Source organism: Palaemon carinicauda, chromosome 11, assembly GCF_036898095.1.
Source record: "Palaemon carinicauda isolate YSFRI2023 chromosome 11, ASM3689809v2, whole genome shotgun sequence".
Lineage (NCBI taxonomy): Eukaryota > Metazoa > Arthropoda > Malacostraca > Decapoda > Palaemonidae > Palaemon > Palaemon carinicauda.
The window spans coordinates 145,020,661-145,035,660 of record NC_090735.1 but is presented as its reverse complement, the minus strand read 5'-3'; the positions used below and the strand labels follow the sequence as shown (position 1 = coordinate 145,035,660).

The window sequence follows — 15,000 nt, the reverse complement described above, 5'->3', positions numbered from 1 at the left end:
TCTCTCTCTCTCTCTCTCTCTCTCTCTCTCTCTCTCTCTCTCTCTCTCTCTAATGAATTTTGTCAGATTAGACAAACAGTCCCGCCATGAGTACATTAGAATAGTTCGTAGAGTCGGATATTAACAGCATTAAGTATTCCTTTTAAAAAGAGCTCATTGGCGCAGTATTCGAGCAAAAAACAGAACAAATTATGATCATTAAGGAATTTTGTTAATGGAGAAGCATAAAGATATCATAAACAAATTGTTTAGCATGAAGAAAATATAATCGATAGTGCTCTACAACAACAATCAATTTTATTCTATTACCTGATATCTAATTTGTAATTAAATTTTGTGCATCAATATATTCCAGTTTTTTTTTTCTTTTTTGTGTGAAAAATATGAATATTTTCGGTATTGCTTAGGGTGTCTATATGTGAGAATAATACGAAAATATTTGTAAAAGTACAAATTTCTTAATAGGTTCATGCCCAGTTTTATTAAATATCTTCCCAATTATTAGTTAGATTATTCGTTTATATTAAACTAGTAAAGGTCATCAAGAAAAAGATTTGATATATATTGAAGATAAAAGAGAATATATATGCATGTAAAACATTCATATAATCCATGTAACTTGATGACTGATATTTATTAAGAAATGATACAATTGTTGAATCTTACACTGTTAAAATATGCCGTAAAAAACGGTAAACATCATGGCACAAATGTTGCCAATCATTTACCTTTTTAAAATCGGATATATTGACGTTAAGTAGTGATTATATGGTTACCTACCCGTAAAAGATAATAACAAAAGTATGGTAAAATTACGGTCGCATGTATTTTACTCAAATGCGGCTGAGAACAATATATTTTTCCGGAGAATTTCGGATTAAAATTACGATAATTTGTAACAGTGTATACATATAATTATCAGTAACGATGACGTCAAACAATCCCAATAAACACCACATTTCCACATTTAGGGATAGTTGGGATTATACTGTAGCTGTAATGTTCGAATATCACAGACTGAAATGAGTCAAAAAAATGTTTTACTTCTTTTAACTCATACAAAAGGCATAGCTCCTTATTTGGAAAAGGATGTTCGCGTCTTTCCACCACTTACCATCAGTTGCTAAAGGAGAGTATGATATCATCTATGTAAATATATAGAAAGACCAGTAATTCCCAACCTGGGGTCCGTGGAAGACCAGTGATTCCCAACCTGGGGTCCGCGGACTTCTATAGTCAATTTCTTTTAGCGATGCAGATTTGCACCGACTCGCAGCGGTGCCCTTTTAGCTCAGAAAATTTTCATGATCGCTGATTGGTTGGACGAGATAATTTTAACCAATCAGCGATCAGGAAACTTTTCTGAGCTAAAAGGGCACCGCTGCGAGTCGGTGCAAATCTGCATCGCTAAAAGAAATGGACTATAGGGCTCGGGGACTTCTCGGGTCAGCTAAGGTAATACAAGGGGTCCCTGAACAAAGTTCAAACAAATAAACCCATATCTATATAATTTCTCTCTCTCTCTCTCTCTCTCTCTCTCTCTCTCTCTCTCTCTCTCTCTCTCTCTCTCTCTCTCTCTCTCTCTCAAGAGTTGTAGACATACCGGACCCAATAAGAACATATTTTGTAAATAAGATACGGAAAAATTATAAAGTGCAATATATAATGAATTAACTTATCTATAAAAATATTAGATATATTTCAAGATTCATATATTTATTAATATATTTTATTTTCATGGTGTAAGAATATTGTAGGAAACTAAGCCCATGGTTGTAGTTGAAGTTTTTCACTGCAACTCATCCGGAATCTTTAAATATCTCCTTCACGGTCTTACCTGTATTCTAAATTATAGAAACTAGATTAAAAGGAAAAGGAAAATGAAAATCCCGGGATTTGTGATCGAACACCAGGACCAAAAATTGGGCTGATTATGGCTGGGATCACAGAATATCGAGATCCTATAGGATGGAAACCCTAAACTGGTGTTTTCTTCACGTCCAGTACAGGATCGAGCTTAACAGACAATTAGACAAAGACATTCAATGTTCATATGATTGGAGAATTTCTTTATATCATGAAAACAAGATAAAGTAATTGTTTTTTTTCTGTATTTCTTCTTTTTATTAATATTGTTATTATTACTAGCCAAGCTACAACCATAGTTGGGAAAGCAAGATGCTATAAGCGCAATAGCCCCAACAGAGAAAAATAGCCCAGTGAGGAAAGGAAATAAGGAAATAAATAAACGATGAGAAAAAATAAACAATAAATTATTAAAAAAAACAGTAACAACATCAAAACATATGTCATCTATAAACTATAAAAAGACTTATGTCAGCCTGTTCAGCATAAAAATGTTTGCCATAAGTTTGAACTTTTGAAGTTCTACTGATTCAACTACCCGATTAGGAAGATCATTCCACAACTTGGTCACAGCTGGAATAAAACTTCTAGAATACTGTGTAGTATTGAGCCTCATGATGGAGAAGGCTTGACTATTATTTTCATTTATTCGTTATCCTATTTAGGAATATAGTAAGAGGAGTTAGTGGTTTAGTTAATCAAGAAAGTGTGTTAAGTTAATAGACCTTTCAATATCAAGGGGAGCTGTGAGAAAATTCATCTTGATAAAAGGGATCCGTGGTAGTGAAAAGGTTGGGAATCAAGTGCTAGAGTGATCATTCGGCATATGTGTTCGCAAAGGAAAGATCCGTGCCTAAGTAAAGTTCCATCATCAAACGTTCTTGTCTAGAAAGATACTATAACTATATAGAGGAAATCTTTGTTTGGTTTATTGATGAAAAAATTGGGCACAGAATTTTTTAGAGGTATAAAACATTGAGGCGTAAGATTATAGGTTTAAAGGTTTAAAGGTCACTCATGTATGGCAGAGGCAAGGGACAGTGACATTGCCCTATCAAGTACGACAATGCCCTGGAGAATGACCGTATATCATATGATCAGCGACCAAGCCCCTTCTCCACCCAAGCTAGGACGAAGGAGGACCTGGCAATGGATACTAATGACTCAGCAGATAGACTTAAAGGCTCCCCCAAACCCCTTATCCTTAGCTCACAAGGATGATAAGGTTACAGCGACCAAAGAAACAAACGAGCACATTGGCCACCACAACAATATGGGATGAAGCTAGAATAGCATGATTATATTAAGAACTATTTGATATTACAAACAACCGGAATTTCAGATCAAATACAAGATTTTGAAACCAGAATTCATTGATTTATAATTATTTTCCTTTCATTTTTTTTTTTTTTTTTTTTTTTTTTTTTTTGCATTTTGATCTTTCTCAAGGAAATGACATTTACAGATGAGAAAGTTCCCTGCACTTTGCTTCTAAACATATCCGAACGCTTTGTCGGGCACCACCGACAAAGCGTTCAGATATCTTGATGTTCTCCTTAATCATCGTCTTACAGAGATTTTTTAATATTCGACAAATGACCAAAATGATTTTCTGTCTCTGGTGACAGGACAATCAATAGATTCATTTATATATATGCACATATATATGTATATATATATATATATATATATATATATATATATATATATATATGTGTGTGTGTGTGTATATATATATATATATATATATATATATATATGTGTGTGTGTATATATATATATATATATATATATATACATACATACTGTATATATATATATATATATATATATATATTTATATATATATAAATATATATATATATATATATATATATATATACTGCCAGATAGAAGAATCCAAATTCTTTTCTCTGGTTACGATTCTTTTTCTCTTTGCCTGCACACACACCGAATAGTCTGGCCTATTCCTTACACATTCTCCTCTGTCATCATACACATGACAACACTTTTTTTTCTTTTTCTTTTATCTGCATCCCCTCCCACCCCAATGTGGGGTCGATGTTTCTGGTCAGCGTTCTCCATCTACCTCTGCCCCACACTTCATCGCCGGTTAATCCCTTTGATCGAAGGTCATCCTTGATACAGTTCATCCACCTTCGCTTTGGTCTCCCTCTATTTCTCCATCCCTGTACCTCCATTTCCATCACGCTCCTCCCAATATACTGTTCATCATGTATACACACGCACACACACACACATATATATATATATATATTGTATCATTAACATGATAAAATTTATTATACTATAAGGATATATTTATTTAAATGTTGATGTGGGTTGGAGCGAATTGTAACTTATTGCGCATCTGGAATATCTTTTGTCTTATCCATATCTAAATGTCGCACGGTTAGCAGGCGAACTACCGAAAAATTTGCTAACCACTTTGGTACTGCCTATCGTGTCGACTGGTGGTGGCAAGTGTTATTTTTGTGGATGTAGACACAGGAATGAAGTCGGTGACATGTAAGGCCGGCAGGTGATGGGATATTTGTGTTTGGCATTTTCCTACTGGGGTTCAAGGCCTGTGATAGTGAGGCCATTGAAGTGAGTGCAATACAGTGTATTATGGATGTTATATGATATTTCATTTGGAATTGCCCTTATTGGTAATTGGATTCTATGTATATATACAGTAATGTTTAATGGTGTGAGTACATTTAATTTGATGCCGAGTGTTTTAGTGGCTACAGTACCGTAGTTTAAAGTGGTATTTATTTACTTTGCTATAAAAATAGTTATTGTTAAAATTATACATACCAATATGGATTGTTCATGTAAATTACTATGAGGGTTGTATTAAGGACAAATATTATTTTTTTTGATGATTAAATCGGGAAAATTAGGGAAATTCAAAATTTGTATAGCTGGTTGGATTGTATTATTTTTTATTACATGGAATATGTATTTCAGGTTGAAACTTATCGTTGGCAATAAAAAACTGTTACAACTTATGGTCCATCCTTGAACATCCCAGTACATTTCAACTTCAACCGCCATGGGTGTGCAAGAGGAACTCATCGCCCTGAAGAGGAAGAGGGCAATCAGCAAAGGGAAGTTCACCAGGAAGGTAACTATGTGCAATGAAGGAATCAATCGAGGTGATGATTTATTAGTGTTAACGAAGAACTATGAGGAAATGGTTGAAGCCTTTAAATGCTTAGAGTATCAAAATGATGAATTGATACATTTTATATGTGAAAACGAGGATAAGCTAGCCGATAGTAATTTAGAAGAAGAAGCCCAACAATATATTCTAGATAGTGAAAGATTAAAATGTGAAGTAAGTGCAAAAATATTCAAAGGTGTCCAGGGTGTAAAGGCAACAGATAAATCGAAGGTTAAAGTAAAGAAATTTGAACCACCAATGTTCGAAGGTAATTTAAGAAACTATCCAACTTTTAAGGAAGATTATGAGAATTTAGTTAAGAGTATATATGGCACTGATCCATATGCTCTCAAAATGTGTCTAGGTGGAGAAGCACTTCAAGCAGTGAAGGGCTCAGAGGGTAATTATGATGAAATGATTCAACGTTTGGATGATAAATTTGGGAATCCCAGAAAGATTGTAGACTTAGTGGTTGGTGAGCTTAGATCTCTAAAGAAAATTTACGATAATGATACCAAAGGATTTATTAAAATGGTCGATCAGGTTGAGCAATGTTGGCTTGATTTAAAAAAGGTAAATCTCTCTGATGAACTTAATAGTGCAAACGTTGTCAGCCATATAGAAAAGGTTTTACCTTCACTTCAAAAGAGAGAATGGGTAATTAAAGCAGATGAGGTATCAGTAACTAGCAATCTGTTTCCAGAGTTGTTGAAGTTCTTACAGAAGGAGAGAAAAATTTTGGAATATATGAATTCCAATGTTAGGAGTAGCGGTAGTGATAATAAGGCAACAGTCTATCATGTTGACAGCACAGTTGAGAATGAATCGGAATTGATAAAATTGGTGAAACAAATTGGGGAAGAACAAAGTATAAAAAATAAGGAATTTGAATCTTGTATTGTTAACTTGACAGAAATGGTTAAAGGTATTAAACCTAAGGCAGAGAGTAAGGGGATAGGATGCCTGTTACACAATTCAATTGGTCATGATATAACAGAATGTTATAAATTTAATGGTTGTGGTAGCAAAGAAAGATTTGAGATTATAAAGGGTAATGGAATATGTTTTAGGTGTCTAAGGGGATATCATACTGCTCGTAGCTGCAATGTTGGTACATTGTGTGATGTCATCATTGAAGGTAAAGGGCCATGCAATCGTAATCATCATCCACTGTTACATTCCGATAGAGTAGAAAATAGTATTCACAAAGCGGTATCAGAAAAGGGATTTGCAGTGTTATTGAATATCAGTATGGTGAATAGTAAGAACAGGCCTGTTAGTGTATTGTGGGATCCAGGAGCGGATATTTCATTTATAACAAATAGGATGGCTAAGAAATTGGGTTTAAGTGGAAAGCATATAAATTTATCCATGATCAAGGTGGGCAATGCGGTTGAATATCACTCAAGCAACGAATATTGTGTACCACTAATTGATAAATCTGGTAAGGTTTGGAATGTGAATGCTGTTGGAATTAATGAAATAACAGCCAAAATCAAGGAAGTAGACTTATCCAGGGTATCTGAACTTTTTGAGGGAATATCAAACTTAGAGCTGAATCGCCCACATGGGGAAATTGATATGCTTATTGGTGCTGATTATTGTGAAATATTGCCAAGGGTTGTTGAAACAAATAAGGGTCTCCAGTTGCTAGAAAATCAGTTTGGGTTCAGCATACGTGGTAGACACGATAAAATTACTAATCAAGTTAATACTAGTAATCATGTGTTTGTGAGAATTCATAAACTTTCAAGTTCAGTAAATTTGAATGAAATCAATATTGAGCCAACAGAAAATCTAAAGGATCAGTTAGATAAATTTTTTGCCATAGAAGAAATGGGAACAAGGTGTAATCCACAATGTATCAAATGTATGTGCAGAGGTTGTCCTGGACTCAATTATGTAAGTTTGAAAGAAGAAAAGGAAATGAAATTGATTGAGGAAGGATTAACGTATGATGAGAAACAGAAATGCTGGTTTGTAAGGTATCCTTGGATAAGAGATCCAAATCAATTGAAAAATAACATAAAGGTAGCAAATGCCAGGTTAAGAACAACAGAGAATAGATTAAGGAAACTTGGGAATGAGTATGCAATGAAATATCAGAAAGAGATTGAAGATATGGTTAGAAGGGGAGTAGCTAGGAAATTAACTAATAAGGAGATTCAAGAGTACAACGGCCCAATTCACTATATTCATCACCATGAGGTGTTGAAGCCAGAATCTAGTTCAACCCCAGTGCGCATTGTCTTCAATTCTTCAGCATCTTATATGGGACAGAGGTTAAACGATTTTTGGGCTAAGGGGCCTGATATTTTGAACAGTTTGCTGGGAGTGTTGTGTAGATTTAGGCAAGATAATATAGCCATAGTGGGTGATATAGCAAAGATGTACCATACTGTAAAACTCAGCACACTAGATGAACATACACATAGATTTGTATGGAGGGACTTGGATGAGAGTAGGCCACCTGATCAGTATGTTCTTACCACAGTAACATTTGGAGATAGGCCCAGTGGTACTATAGCTATGGTAGCTTTGAGACATACAGTAGAAAAATTCGGTAAGGAATCCCAGGATGTGCAAGATATGATTCTTAATAATACATATGTAGATGATATACTGTATTCTACTGATACCATTGAGAATGCAATCAAATTGATACAGGATACTGAAAGGGTATTGTCGCAGGGAAGTTTCAGAATAAAGCACTGGATAGTCAGCGGGCATTATGAAAACTGCAATATAAGAATAATAGAATCTGATAGTGAGAAAATCTTAGGTTTAAAATGGAATCCTGTAGATGACTATTTTTCCTTTGCTGTAAGACTCAACTTTACACCAAGAATAAGAAAGGTTAGGAGTGGTCCAAATTTAGATATAAGTGAATTTGATTATAAATTTCCAGAAATATTAACACGCAGAAAAATATTGAGTCAAATTGCATCGTTGTATGATCCATTAGGGTTGGTTATACCAGTATTACTCAAAGCTAAGATCTTGATGAGATCCATGATTTCCAAAGGAAACTCAAATGGTGGTGGAATCAAGTGGGATGATCCACTTGATGATTCCATGATGAACGAATGGAAAGCGTTTTTCAAAGAATTGTATGGACTGGAGTCATTAACTTTTAGAAGACCCTTAAAGCCATCTAATGCTTTTGGTAAGCCGAACCTAGTAATATTTTCTGATGGTAGCACGCAAGCATATGGGGCTTGTGCATATGTGAGGTGGCAAATCAGTGATAGTAAGTTTGAATCAAGTCTGATAATGGCAAAAAATAAGATTGCACCAGTGAAACAAATGTCTATTCCTCGTCTGGAATTATGTGGTGCTCTCATAGCTGCTAGGATGAGAGAACTCATAGTAAAGGAGTTTTCATGGGAGTTTGAGTCGGTTTATCACATAGTTGACTCGACAATTGTAAGATCACAAATTCAAAAGGAGTCCCATGGATTCAACACATTTGTTGCTGTACGCATTGCAGAGATACAAATAAAAACTGATTCAAGGGAATGGTGGTGGGTTGATTCAATTCAAAATGTTGCTGATATGACCTCTAAACCGTGTAGTCCAGAAAAAATGGGTGAAAATTCTGCCTGGCAAAATGGACCAAAATTCCTAACATTACCAATTTCAAAATGGCCTATCAAACAAGATTGTGAAATTGAACTAACTGATAGAGTAGGTGTTGTCATGGCTGTTGCTAAAGTAAGTCAGAACCATGTAATACACATGGTTGATGTTAATAGATTTAGTGATTATTACAAACTACTAAGAGTTACATGCAGGGTAATGAATGTTTTCAAATGCAGATCCTTTAAGGGTATGCTGAGGGAACCAACAGTTCAAGGCATTACTAAAGCAGAACTAATGTGGGTTAGAGAGATGCAAAGGGACATGACTGATTGGAAAGTTAGGTTCAGAAGATTAGGACCTTCAATTAAGAATGGAGTCATAGTAGTAGGACAAAGAATTTCTAAGTGGCTAAAGGAAAATTGGAATAGAGAAGACTATATGTTGCTACCAGCAAATCATCCAGTTACTAGATTGTATATATCATATGTACATGGGGTTGACCATGCTGGCATAGAGACTACTCTGGCAAAGTTACAAAGAAAATTCTGGATTCCAGGGGCCAGAAAAATAATAAAGGCAATAAAAAATCAATGTGTGACATGTAGGAAGTTAACAAAGAAGTTAGAAGACCAATGCATGGGTCAAATGAGGATAGAAAGAATGAAACCTGCTCCACCTTTCTATTACACAGCTATAGATTTGTTTGGACCCTTAACAATAAGAGACACGGTTAAAAGGAGAACTCATGGTAAAGCCTTTGGTGTTATATTTAACTGTTTAGTTACTAGAGCTGTTCACTTAGATTTGGCTGAAGGATACAGTACTGATGATTTTCTGACCACATTTCAAAGGTTTATTGCTATTAGAGGAGCTCCTAAAATTATATATTCAGATAAGGGAACTCAGTTGATATCAGCAAGCAAGAAAATAGAAAACATTGGAGAAAAGGAAGGGGTAACTTGGATCTTTAATATGCCTAGTGACGCACCTTGGTATAATGGGGCAAGTGAAGCCCTGATCAAATCTGTCAAAAGGTGTCTTTGTATTAGTGTGGGAGATTCTGTATTGAATTTTGGAGAGTTACAAACTGCTTTGTTTAGTATTGCTAATCTGATGAATGAAAGACCAATTGGTACAAAACCTGGATTTAGTTTAGAGTTGGGGGGATACCTCTGCCCCAATGATCTGTTGCTTGGTCGGTCCACTTGCTTTTGTCCAAGTGGTATGTACGATATTAGTGGGGATCACAAAAGGAGATTAAAGTTTATACAAAGTATAATAGAATCCTTCTGGAAAAAGTGGCACCGAGACTATTTTCCTTCATTGTTAATCAGGCAGAAATGGCATACAACAAGGAGGAATGTAAGAGTTGGAGATGTGGTACTTGTGCAAGATAGTAATGTTGTAAGGGGGGCATGGAAACTAGCACAGGTGATTAAAGCTGATCCAGGACAAGATGGCGTTGTCCGTGATGTTGATTTAAGGTATAAGATTATAAAGCATGGGAAGGGATATGATGGTGGAGTGGATAAGATTATGTGTAGATCAGTACACAGGTTGGTGGTGTTATTACCAATAGAAGAACAATGTATTCATACGTAGTTGACCCTTTTGGATAGGGTATCGGTAATTTGCCACTAATGGTGGGGGAGTGTATCATTAACATGATAAAATTTATTATACTATAAGGATATATTTATTTAAATGTTGATGTGGGTTGGAGCGAATTGTAACTTATTGCGCATCTGGAATATCTTTTGTCTTATCCATATCTAAATGTCGCACGGTTAGCAGGCGAACTACCGAAAAATTTGCTAACCACTTTGGTACTGCCTATCGTGTCGACTGGTGGTGGCAAGTGTTATTTTTGTGGATGTAGACACAGGAATGAAGTCGGTGACATGTAAGGCCGGCAGGTGATGGGATATTTGTGTTTGGCATTTTCCTACTGGGGTTCAAGGCCTGTGATAGTGAGGCCATTGAAGTGAGTGCAATACAGTGTATTATGGATGTTATATGATATTTCATTTGGAATTGCCCTTATTGGTAATTGGATTCTATGTATATATACAGTAATGTTTAATGGTGTGAGTACATTTAATTTGATGCCGAGTGTTTTAGTGGCTACAGTACCGTAGTTTAAAGTGGTATTTATTTACTTTGCTATAAAAATAGTTATTGTTAAAATTATACATACCAATATGGATTGTTCATGTAAATTACTATGAGGGTTGTATTAAGGACAAATATTATTTTTTTTGATGATTAAATCGGGAAAATTAGGGAAATTCAAAATTTGTATAGCTGGTTGGATTGTATTATTTTTTATTACATGGAATATGTATTTCAGGTTGAAACTTATCGTTGGCAATAAAAAACTGTTACAACTTATGGTCCATCCTTGAACATCCCAGTACATATATATATATATATATATATATATATATATATATATATATATATATATGTATATATATATACACATATATATATATATGTATATATATATATATGTATATGTTTATATATATATATATATATATATATATATATATATATATATATATATATATATATATATATATATATATATATATATATATATATATATATATATATATATATATATATATATGTATGTATATATATATATATATATATATAATATATATATATATATATATATATATATATATATGTATATGTCTATATATATATATATATATATATATATATATAATATATATATATATATATATATATATATGTCTATATATATATATATATATATATATATATATATATATATATATGTATATGTCTATATATATATATATATATATATATATATATATATATATATATATATATATATATATATATACATAACCTATTTGTATCTCCTCACAGGAAAATTAATCAAGTCATGAATAATGCAGTTTTTATTGAAAACTACTCATCTGATAACCAGTCATTTTTAGAACAGTGGTATTTAACAACTGGGATAAAAAAGGGATTACAAACAAGTGAAACACAGATTCTCGTGAAACATCAGTGTTGTAACGTAACATTTACAGCTATTTCTATTCATATAATAAATTTTCTTAGATGTATACATGATTTTATCTCGTCAGAATATATTGTCATAAAATTGGAAGGCTTTATATTTTTCAAAACCAAGTCCCAGAAAATGAAAAAAAAATGAATAAAAAAAATTACAGGAAATAGTACATGTTGCATAACTAAAACAATGTATTATAAGTGATGTAAAGATGGAGAAATATTCTTTCCAAATTATTTTTCATAATTGCACATAAATGAAAAATACAAACCAACCTTTGTAAGATGTAATTTATTTTATTTCCTTATTAAATATGATTCAATTGATAGGAATAAAAGTTAAAATAATAAAAATGTTCCAATTCTCTTTCTAGGATCCTCTTGTTCCAATTCTCTTTCTAGATCCTCTTGAGATGGAGAATGTCCTCTTCGATCCTACAGAGGATTCTGGAATCTCTTTCTACACGACTGGAACCGCCATGGACGCTGTCAAGGCGGCTTTGGCAGCCTTGATCTTGCCTACGAATTTAGCAACTGCTGGAGGCATAGCTGGAAATAAAAAATAGAGTTTATTATCATTGTGTTTTGTAAATTTAAGTTTAGAATTTATTACAATTTCTTACATTATTTTGAATTTAGATTAATTTATGATCTATACAAGAAAGAAAAGATTATAGCTGAATATCCTAATTTTTTCAAGAAATTAAAATATTAAGAGAATCGTAAAAGTTAATTCATTCTTAGTCACAAAAGAATTACGAATTTGTGTATGAACTCATATAAATAATGAATGGTAATCAAATCTTCGATATCGGATCTCTATTAAATTCCAATTTTAAGGAGTATCTGGGAAAAGAAAAAGGAGATCATTTTCTGTTTTCCCAAATAAATAGATAAACAATCATAAAGATCATTATAACGTTCATATTAGGCACTCTTCGTTTTCGTTTTTATCCAAATTTTAAAACAAAACCAAAATTTACTTTAAAAAAAACACTTACAAATTAAGAGACAAGAAGACTTTGAAAAGAATGTGATATTTTTAAGATTAATTAAAATATTCCATCATTTAGTTCGTTAGAATTGTCAATATACAACAACTATATCTAATGAACCTCGCATAAATAAAAAAAAAATCTCTTTTGAATACAAAGATACAATGTTTTCTACATAAGATGGATTTGATTAGAAATAAACAAATTTTGGATCAACACGGGCTCTTGCTCAATGCAAACACGATATGGTATCAAAGGGTATAAGAGACTTGATGGGGACCTCAGAACTCTGCCGTACCAACAGAGGGTTTAAAGGTTTGAAGGTTTAAAGGTTTTAAGGCCACTCATGAATGGCAGGGTAATGGACAGCGACATTGTCCTATCGAGTAGGACAATGCCCTAGAGACTGACCATATATACATATGATCAGAGCCCAAGTCCTCTATCCACCCAAGCTAGGAGCAAGGAGGCCCCGGAAATGGCTGCTGATGACTCGGCAGATAGACCTATAGGCTCCCCCAAACACCCCATCCTTAGCTCACAAGGATGGTGAGGTTACAGTGACCAAAGAAACTAACTAGTTTGAGCCGGACTCAAACCCCAGTCTGGCGTTCACCAGACAGGGACGTTATCTCATCGGCCACCACAACCGATGAGGGATTAGAGATAACCGCAAGGACGCCGCTGATAACACTCATGCTTACTTGGAGGCACGATAACGATGGAGGGCGTCGAAACAGATGGCGTGGCGACGGCTCCGGCGGGAGGCGGGTTGATTGCAATGGGTGGCAGGATACCTCCTGCGGCAGTCATGGAAGCCGAAGGACTCATGGTTGATGATGGATTGGCTGCAATTTGGAAAGAAAAGGAGAAGATGATAATGATAATAATAGTAATCATGATCATCATGGAAATAATAACGGTAAAAAGATATTGTTGATACTAATGAATGTTGTTACTGTTCTTAAAATATTTTATTTTGATTATTTATTGCTTCTCGTGTGACTTATTTATTTTCTTATTTCCTTTCCTCACTGGGTTATTTTTTTCTGTTAGAGTCCTTGGGCTCATAGCATCTCGGTTTTCCAACTAGGGTTATATCTTGACTAATAATAATAATAATAATAATAATTATTATTATTATTATTATTATTATTATTATTATTATTATTATTATCTGGCATCATAACATCAGTGATCATTGATGCCAATTAGAGTATGTTTAATAAGTAATTGATAACTTAAGATAAGAAAAAAATAAAAAATAAACAAATGAATAAATAACAATTAAACATCTAAAACTGAATATAACATTTAATACAAATAGGATTATTATCCAGTGGTAAAGAGTTTCCGTGCTTGCGCTAAGCGCTCGAAGTGCATTGAAGAAGCAAGAATGCTTTGTACCACTCATTAAAATAGGAAAAAAGATTATGACTGTTGAAAGCTATTTGTATGATGTATATTCAATATTTTTGTCAATAAAATCAATTTGGATTTTCATCTTCACCAATAGTGAAATTAGTATTAGAGACAAAATGATTATTCTGATAGTATTTATTTAATCTTGAAGTTGAGACTTATGATTGATGATAACTGTATAGGTGGTGATGATAATGATGATGATCATACATTGATAATGATGCTACAATGATGATAATAACAATTATGACGACGATGAGGACGATGATGATGATATTGATGAAAAGAGCGGCGACCATATTGGTGATGATGATGATGATAATGATGATGAGGATGATGATGATGATGATGACGATGATGATTACCTGTAGGAGAAGCAGCCCCAGATTCCGGAGGAAATGATGCACCAAGGGCCAACCCAGTGATGGCCAAAATTAAAAGGGCAAGACGACAGATCCTCGCCATTTTTTTTTCACCTCGTATCCTGAAAGGGTTATAAGATTACAGGAAAATTCCCTTAGATCTTTCAGTGGGATTAAGTTACAGTTACTGGTAAGAGATCCCAGACCCTCATTTTGATAATCAATTACTACATTAAGAAGTAAATGTTTTCGTGACTTTACCTGTACTATGACCTATAGTCCATTTCTTTTAGCGATGCAGATTTGCACCGACTCGCAGCGGTGCCATTTAAGCTCGGAAAAGTTTCCTGATCGCTGATTGGTTGGACAAGATAATTCTAACCAATCAGCGATCAGGAAACTTTTCCGAGCTAAAAGGGCCCCGCCGCGAGTGGGTGCAAATATGCATCGCTTAAAGAAATGGAGTATAGTTTATGAATATATGAAAGTTGCAAGAAATCTTTTTTTTTTTTTTTTTTTTTTTTAATCTATTTGTTTAAAT

General features: G+C 33.8%; 2 protein-coding genes across 4 annotated transcripts in view; one reads left to right on the top strand and one right to left on the bottom strand.

Moving 5' to 3' along the window:
- The first annotated feature begins 5,392 nt into the window (after positions 1–5,392).
- Positions 5,393–11,039, top strand: LOC137649521 (uncharacterized). The gene is made up of 2 exons (XM_068382506.1): positions 5,393–10,604; positions 10,971–11,039. Exon 1 carries the CDS (start codon positions 5,393–5,395, stop codon positions 10,220–10,222), a length of 4,830 nt encoding a protein of 1,609 aa, XP_068238607.1. The 3' UTR covers positions 10,223–10,604; positions 10,971–11,039.
- A 508-nt stretch (positions 11,040–11,547) lies between these two features.
- LOC137649824 (uncharacterized) overlaps positions 11,548–15,000 on the bottom strand; it is an 8,658-nt gene continuing 5,205 nt past the window's right edge. For all 3 annotated transcript variants that reach the window (XM_068382776.1, XM_068382774.1, XM_068382775.1), the window contains exons 2-4: positions 14,463–14,581; positions 13,380–13,523; positions 11,548–12,229 (exon numbers count right to left, since the gene is read on the bottom strand). In XM_068382776.1, the coding sequence (XP_068238877.1) occupies positions 12,141–12,229; positions 13,380–13,523; positions 14,463–14,562 (333 nt within the window). In that variant the 5' untranslated portion in view covers positions 14,563–14,581 and the 3' untranslated portion in view covers positions 11,548–12,140. The remainder of the gene's footprint in view (positions 12,230–13,379; positions 13,524–14,462; positions 14,582–15,000) is intronic.